The sequence below is a fragment of the Cucurbita maxima genome, unplaced genomic scaffold, assembly GCF_002738345.1.
Source record: "Cucurbita maxima cultivar Rimu unplaced genomic scaffold, Cmax_1.0 Cma_Scf00047, whole genome shotgun sequence".
NCBI classification, from domain to species: domain Eukaryota; kingdom Viridiplantae; phylum Streptophyta; class Magnoliopsida; order Cucurbitales; family Cucurbitaceae; genus Cucurbita; species Cucurbita maxima.
Genome location: NW_019272063.1, coordinates 502,230 through 511,112, shown reverse-complemented (window position 1 = coordinate 511,112; position 8,883 = coordinate 502,230). Strand labels below are relative to the sequence as shown.

At 36.0% G+C, this 8,883-nt stretch overlaps 1 protein-coding gene and 1 pseudogene across 1 annotated transcript; both read right to left on the bottom strand.

Annotated features, from left to right (window-relative positions):
* Positions 1-837: 837 nt before the first annotated feature.
* On the bottom strand, positions 838-1,728 carry LOC111470716 (annotated as a pseudogene).
* Positions 1,729-5,269: 3,541 nt separating this feature from the next.
* Positions 5,270-6,819, bottom strand: LOC111470715 (histidine protein methyltransferase 1 homolog). Its single transcript, XM_023116308.1, has 5 exons — positions 6,816-6,819; positions 6,657-6,715; positions 5,676-6,146; positions 5,414-5,592; positions 5,270-5,367 (listed from the first exon to the last, which is right to left on the bottom strand). The coding sequence occupies exons 1-4, from the start codon at positions 6,817-6,819 to the stop codon at positions 5,422-5,424; spliced, it is 705 nt and encodes a 234-aa protein (XP_022972076.1). The 3' UTR covers positions 5,270-5,367; positions 5,414-5,421.
* Between the last annotated feature and the right edge of the window lie 2,064 nt (positions 6,820-8,883).

Here is an 8,883-nt window from a genome sequence, read left to right as displayed (position 1 = left end):
AAAAAAAAAAAAAAAAAAACAGATAACGATTCAGCCGGAGAAATGAAAAGATTATCAGAGCATAGAAAGTTACATACCGAAGTGATCAGGAACCTGCGAGCAAGAGAGACGATCCAAATGAGGGAGAGAGGGAGAGAGGAAGAGAGAAAAACCCTAGCCCCTTATACAAAGACGGAACATCGCAAAAGAGAGGAGAGAGAGGCTATAGGCACTTTTGCCGAAAACCCCCCGAATCTCTTGTAAACTACAAAAGTACCCTTTCACTTTTAGGGAATTATTATTTTGTTAAATACACTTACAATTAACACTTCACAATTTTATATTTAATAACTTTCCAAATGTTTAATTATGTCTCAATATTATCTATGGCTATGGCTTCTAATTTAACCTAAAAAATAATTAAATAAAGTTTCAAATTACCTATAAACATTATAATTAAAACTAGATTCAAGGGCAAAAGGGTAATTTTATCTGTGATCTAATTGACCTTAAACTAAGATTAAAATTGAGCAAAAAGTTTAAAGTTTATATTTGTGACGTTCACATTTTGGTTGGTTGAGAACAAACCACCATTTACAAATCTGCTAGCGATGGATCTGAGCTGTTCCAATATTGAACAAACTAATATCAGTTAAAGCTCCTGAGCTACTCTTTCATCTTTGCTGCAACATCTAATCGTCTTCAAACGAAGAAATGGCTACTGAAATGGGAGAAAACATCTCAATGATACACTGACTTAAGCAGCACCAGCTCCTTTTCCCTTCTTCCTTTGAAGTTTCTTCATGTGGAACTCGAGCTCTTTGCCCTCTTCAATCCAAGACGTATCTGTCACAAATAGGCTAAAACTCAGCAAGACTCACCAAAAACGCTTCAATGATCGCGCTCAAACATGTTGCGACAAGAATACATCAAAGACAAGCAAGATCACAAGGCATTTCAACTGCTTACCCATCGCCTCGACCGCATTGACCCGGTCTTGATGAGATACAGGCCATCAAACAACCACCGCTGAATTGTTCTTCAATATGAGGCTCAAGCTTACGATCCTGCTGACGTTTCTCTAGCTTTCGCTGGACATGGTTGCTCTTCGTCGCCTCCTCGCTCGGAGCATCACCTTCCTACCGATCATACAAAACAAGTTGTGTTTAAGGATCATGTATATCATTCCCATAAAAAACAGGTGCTCAAATCACTCGAACTACCGAAGTTGGTTCTACCTTGGCCTTCTTAGCAGCTGCTGAGGTCGTTGTTAGATGCTGAAGGTACCACTGTTTGAATGGTGCTGCATCAACCTGAACAATTTCACCAAGGTTTGAGTACGAACAAGCTCGTTGTTAGATGCGTTGTACACCACATCGAGAATACGGGTCTTTCTCGTCACAGCCTCACTACCCCAAGAGTAGTTTCCAGTATCGAGCTCCACGCAACTTCACATTACCACCACGAACTCTGATCCTTCAAATCGACTTGTCACTGGACAACTTAGTGTTGGCAGGTTGCCTTCCGAGCTCATACCTTTACAAACAAAGGTGCCGAAAGAAACAATATCAGTATGGATTTACAAACACACAGAAAACTAAAGTTGCATCTTGATTGATTTGAGAGAAAAGTGAAGCTCTCGTGATTTTTTTTTAGTTTCCAAAGAAGCCTCGTACCAATAGAGATGTATTCCTTACTTATAAACTCAGTATCGAATTACTCAGGATCATTCCCTAAATTAGTCAACATGGGACTTCCTCCCAACCATCCTCAATAATATGATAAATCTGCTAGCAACTAATTTGGGAAAATGGAAGCAAAACAAGGAATAAAATTGCAGTCGTCTTAATATGAGCAGAGAGATAGTTACTCCAAGCCTTCTTCTTTCCTCCAATGGCACGCCTCTCGTGCATAGAATCACGAGAAATACCTATACACAAAGTTCTCCAAGATTAACGAAAAAGAAGAAAAAGTCACAAATAAAACAAAATGAAAATCTGTATCTAACCTACCCATCTTGGTGAGACGAGAGTTCTTCTGGGAAAAGGAGTTCTAAAGTTCCTGTTTGAAAACAAGTCAAAGAATTAGCAACTGTGATCCAATCCTTAACCTTAACCTTCAAAAGCAAATGTGTGATATAAAAAGGAGTAGGAAAACTATCTTTGGATTTCCCAATTGAAACCAGGGCCAAATTTCATCAGAAATTTCGATCTTCCTTAGCATCAATTTTCTTATAGAATTCACCCTTTTGAACTCACATTTTCTAAATCAGTTCTATATCATAAGTAGTCACTGTTTTAGGAAAAGACCGAAACAGAGATGCTTTAATTACAGGGCGCCAATATCACAGATAAAATCATGCAATTAAAACGAACATTGCAACCGATTTCAAAGCTTAAAAACACCCTCAAATGGTATCAATCAAATCAGAAACCAAAATTACAGAGTTCTCGTATTAGTGATTACCAACCATAGTATCAATCAAAATCAGAAACCAAAATTACAGAGTTATCGTATGTATTACTAACCTGGTAAGACCGAATCTAGAGAAAAGTGTAGACGAGTGAAGGCCCTAACCCCTAAACAAAAATATAATGGGTGTGATTACTAAAATATCAAAGTGTAGACGAGTGAAGGCCCTAACCCCTAAACAAAAATATAATGGGTGTGATTACTAAAATATCATTTTTGAGTGGAAATTTTGAAATGCAAAATTAATTTTAATTTTTTTTTTTTTATAAATATACTAATTTAGGTTATACACTCATTTTTTTTAATTAAAATATATATAATATTATATAAGGTTACAAAAATTAATCCCACCAAAATTATAACATAAACCTATATTAACTTAATAATAGTTACATTCATAAACCTTTACTAATTTTAAATTATCTATTATGATTTTAATAAAATTTGAATAATTTTATAGATTAATTTAATAAAATTTCAATAAAACTTGGCTCAATTTCATAAAATAAATATTCTCCCAAAAAATATTTAATTTTTAAAATAAATATTTTTTAAAATCAATTTTATGAATAAATGATCTTTTATAAAAAAAAATATATATATATATAATGTGGACTTTTGCCGGTGCTGGCCTTATACAAGATAGTGTACAAAATTATATGGTAATGGTAATGGAACCAATAAATAAAAAATCGGATAATTTTTTATTTTAAAAAATTATTATTTTTACCGTTATTCTAATGGAAAATTATAAATAGGAGACTTCTTCCTTCTAAACTAACTCGAAATCACCTTCTCATTTATTGTTTCTCTTTTGTCGAGTATTCCATATCCCGATCAGAATTCGACAATGGCGATACCGATTAGTAATGTGGTGCTTCAGCAGTCGCCGACGACAATGACGACGCTACCGGAAAATCAATCGATGAGATTCGAGAATGACTTTAGGCTCGCCGATCAATCTATGAGTGAGGCGGAGATTTATCATAACGCTTATCTGAATCTATATAACGAAGATTTGTCTCCGTTCGAGACTTCTATCAACGGCGGCTATGAGGCAGAGTTTTATTGTCCTAATGAAACGATGCCGTTTTGTGCTCCTTCCACTTACAATAACTTATCTCATTCGGCTCCGGCTCCAACTCCGACGTTTTATTGCCCTAATTATAGCTATGAAACGATGTCGTTTTGTGCTCCTTCCACTTACAATAACTTATCTCCTCCAGCTCCAGCTCCGGCTCCGGCGTTTTATTGCCCTAATTATAGCTATGAAACGATGCTGTTTTGTGCTCCTTCCACTTACAATAACTTATCTCCTTTGGCTCCGGCTCCGGCTCCGGTTCCGACTCAGACTCCGACTCCAATGGAGAATTCTGGTTTTCTTTCAGATGTCGTTAATTTTTGCTCCAATAATCAGATGCATCGTGTAGCGGCAAACAATGGCAGAGTCGGCCAATCATCAAGGATGAGGATAATTTGGACAGTTGACGAGCACAAGTAAAACAACTAAAATAACTAACTGTGTAATTTGTGTAATAATTGTGCTTCAAAAATGAAACAATTGTGTAATTTTATTTATTTATTTTTTTGGTGCAGGTTATTTCTGGTAGGAATGGCGATATTTGGCTCGGGTAATTGGAAAAGCATCGCAAATAAAGTCGTGCTTACAAAAACTCACACGCAAGTAGCTAGTCACGCTCAAAAGTTTTTCACTCGACAACAAATACCGAAAGAACAGCGAAAAAGAAAGAGTATTCATGATATCGATACGGTCGATCCCGAATTATTGTCGGAGGTGTATGCTCGTTTAGAATCACAACCAGAAACACGAACACGATCACGACCACGACCACGACCACGACCACGACCACCACCGCCACCGCCATCGTTGACAAACTATTCCCCGTTGCGCATGGATCCAGATCCGACCCAACCATATGAGCAATTCAATAATTACGTGCCCAATGTTGAACAGCTACCGCTGCCATCGCAGCCAGAATTTGTGCATAACCAAAACGTAAACTACTGAACAATAGATTTGAATTTGATTTTTTTTGTTCCGTTTGTCATTAACAAAGATTTATTTTGTTCATTGCAAAGATTTATTTTGATTATTATCAAACATTTATTTTGTTTTATATTTATATATATTTCTTAAATGGTCATAATATCTCTAAAATATTAATATGGTATGAACTTTTAGTTCAATTAAAAAAAAATTAGAAAACACAAATTGAAAATAAAAAATATATTTTTTTCACACCGTTTTTACCTTCTTAATAAAAAATTTTAGTGTTAAAAAAATTAAAAAAATGTAAAAATTAACTCTTTCAAAACTATTATTATAATTGAAAAAAATAATAATAATAAATTTAAATACACTAGAATCAGGTTTAGATGTACGGTTGGTTTGCTTTACCGAAGAATTTGTCTTGACAAACCACAGAGGTGGGGTAGCGAAGCTAAGAAGGCTAGAAGGAGACCCGAATCAATTAGGTCGTAAAAACAAGAAAGAAAGAGAACTAAGAAGGCTAGAAGGAGACCCGAATCAATTAGGTCGTAAAAACAAGAAAGAAAGAGAACTAAGAAGGCTAGAAGGAGACCCGAATCAATTAGGTCGTAAAAACAAGAAAGAAAGAGAACTAAGAAGGCTAGAAGGAGACCCGAATCAATTAGGTCGTAAAAACAAGAAAGAAAGAGAACTAAGAAGGCTAGAAGGAGACCCGAATCAATTAGGTCGTAAAAACAAGAAAGAAAGAGAACTAAGAAGGCTAGAAGGAGACCCGAATCAATTAGGTCGAGAACGAATAAGAACATTCAAGCTTTGATTAAGTGAGAGGGTACTTTACAGTAAAAGCTGGCAAAATTGACAAGAAAGTAAAGAAAAATACAGATTTTACAATGAAAGAAGCAAAGTAAAAAGAAATTGTGATAAATATTATTGCATGAACAAGCTTATTAGCCATTGTTTCACTTGAGAAAGAACTTCCAAATGTCTCTGTCAGTCATCTCCTTCACCAAGTGAGCTCCAAAAACGCCTTCCTCGTCGACCAAACTCCTCAAATGCCTCGCTCCGCTATTGAAACCGACGTAATTCTTCTTGGTCGCCAAGTATAACACTCCATATGGTGGCCTCACACACTAAAGTTTCACCAAAACAGACGATTTTTCACAACGTATTCGATGTTTGTAAGAAGTATTCAAGTCGCTTTAGAGTTAGTTACCTTCTTTATAAGACTGTATAGTTTCTTCAAAGAGTTAAGTGAATATGGGATTTCCGCCATTAAAATCACATCGTATCCACCTTCTCCCTGATCGCTCTCACTCGCCCTCTCCCATGCTCGACTTCCCGATAGTTTCCTCGATCTCCTTGAGGAAGACTCATGCCCAATGATGCTACCATCTTGACTGCTGCAACCATCCATAAAATCTTCTTCAGAGAAGCTCAAGCTCATTCCAGTTGGTCCTTCAAATCCATCACCCCTAACAACGGATAACACTGTTGGGAGCTCTTCCCAATCGCCCGCGTAAAAATGTACCGATGGGCTCAAACTGTGTCTGGACGGAGTTAAGGGACTCTCCGGCTGTCTACTCTGCCTGTCCCGAGCTTGTTCGAGATTCGCAAGGACGTTCGGTATGGTTGTGCATCTAACACTTTCTGCACTCAGGTCTTGAAAGTGCACTATGCTTGCTCCCTGTAACAAGATTGAAAACTCAGCTATAACCACACTTCCATTCCCTGTTTTAATACTATGAATAAGCCCAACTCCACAGCTAGCTGGTATTGTCCTATTTGAACTTTCCCTTTCGGGCTTTCCCTCAAAGTTTTTAAAACGCGTCTACTATGGAGAGGGTCTAGCCCTACTCCGATTAGTGTCTCGCACTATCCGGTGACTGGCTCTAATACCATTTGTAACAGCTCAAGCCGTGAGCTCACCGCTAGCAAATATTGTCCACTTTGGTCCGTTACGTATCGTCATTAGCCTTATGGTTTTAAAACGTGTCTGCTTGGGAGAGGTTTCCACATCCTAAGGAATGTCATTAGATCTTTATCAAGATCATAGTATTGATCAATAACATCTAACAAAAGATTCTACTGCTGCTTCAGTCAACCAAACTTGAACTCGAGAACAACTTATTTAACTAGTAACAGACGTGAGCATACTATTAAATGTTCGGATGGAGACGGATTAACGATGAGGTACCTTGAGGCAAGCAAAAACTCCAGGAAGTCCATAGCTACAACCCAGCTGCAAAGCACCAACTAAAGAGGTTAGCTTGAAAATCATAATGTGTACAATAACGACACGAAAAAGAAGAAAAAGTCACAAATAAAACAAAATGAAAATCTGTATCTAACATACCCATCTTGGTGAGACGAGAGTTCTTCTGGGAAAAGGAGTTCTAAAGTTCCTGTTTGAAAACAAGTCAAAGAATTAGCAACTGTGATCCAATCCTTAACCTTAACCTTCAAAAGCAAATGTGTGATATAAAAAGGAGTAGGAAAACTATCTTTGGATTTCCCAATTGAAACCAGGGCCAAATTTCATCAGAAATTTCCATCTTCCTTAGCATCAATTTTCTTATAGAATTCACCCTTTTGAACTCACATTTTCTAAATCAGTTCTATATCATAAGTAGTCACTTTAGGAAAAGACCGAAACAGAGATGCTTTAATTACAGGGCGCCAATATCACAGATAAAATCATGCAATTAAAACGAACATTGCAACCGATTTCAAAGCTTAAAAACACCCTCAAATGGTATCAATCAAATCAGAAACCAAAATTACAGAGTTCTCGTATTAGTGATTACCAACCATAGTATCAATCAAAATCAGAAACCAAAATTACAGAGTTATCGTATGTATTACTAACCTGGTAAGACCGAATCTAGAGAGAAGTGTAGACGAGTGAAGGCCCTAACCCCTAAACAAAAATATAATGGGTGTGATTACTAAAATATCATTTTTGAGTGGAAATTTTGAAATGCAAAATTAATTTTAAATTTTTTTTTTATAAATATACTAATTTAGGTTATAAACTCATTTTTTTTAATTAAAATATATATAATATTATATAAGGTTACAAAAATTAATCCCACCAAAATTATAACATAAACCTATATTAACTTAATAATAGTTACATTCATAAACCTTTACTAATTTTAAATTATCTATTATGATTTTAATAAAATTTGAATAATTTTATAGATTAATTTAATAAAATTTCAATAAAACTTGGGTCAATTTCATAAAATAAATATTCTCCCCAAAAAATATTTAATTTTTAAAATAAATATTTTTTAAAATCAATTTTATGAATAAATGATCTTTTATAAAAAATATATATATATATATACTCTAAATGTGGACTTTGCCGGTGCTGGCCTTATACAAGATAGTGTACAAAATTATATGGTAATGGTAATGGAACCAATAAATAAAAAATCGGATAATTTTTTATTTTAAAAAATTATTATTTTTACAGTTATTCTAATGGAAAATTATAAATAGGAGACTTCTTCCTTCTAAACTAACTCGAAATCACCTTCTCATTTATTGTTTCTCTTTTGTCGAGTATTCCATATCCCGATCAGAATTCGACAATGGCGATACCGATTAGTAATGTGGTGCTTCAGCAGTCGCCGACGACAATGACGACGCTATCGGAAAATCAATCGATGAGATTCGAGAATGACTTTAGGCTCGCCGATCAATCTATGAGTGAGGCGGAGATTTATCATAACGCTTATCTGAATCTATATAACGAAGATTTGTCTCCGTTCGAGACTTCTATCAACGGCGGCTATGAGGCAGAGTTTTATTGTCCTAATGAAACGATGCCGTTTTGTGCTCCTTCCACTTACAATAACTTATCTCATTCGGCTCCGGCTCCAACTCCGACGTTTTATTGCCCTAATTATAGCTATGAAACGATGTCGTTTTGTGCTCCTTCCACTTACAATAACTTATCTCCTCCAGCTCCAGCTCCGGCTCCGGCGTTTTATTGCCCTAATTATAGCTATGAAACGATGTTGTTTTGTGCTCCTTCCACTTACAATGACTTATCTCCTTTGGCTCCGGCTCCGGCTCCGGCTCCGACTCCGACTCCGACTCCAATGGAGAATTCTGGTTTTCTTTCAGATGTCGTTAATTTTTGCTCCAATAATCAGATGCATCGGGTAGCGGCAAACAATGGCAGAGTCGGCCAATCATCAAGGATGAGGATAATTTGGACAGTTGACGAGCACAAGTAAAACAACTAAAATAACTAACTGTGTAATTTGTGTAATAATTGTGCTTCAAAAATGAAACAATTGTGTAATTTTTTTTTTTTTTTTTTGGTGCAGGTTATTTCTGGTAGGAATGGCGATATTTGGCTCGGGTAATTGGAAAAGCATCGCAAATAAAGTCGTGCTTACAAAAACTCA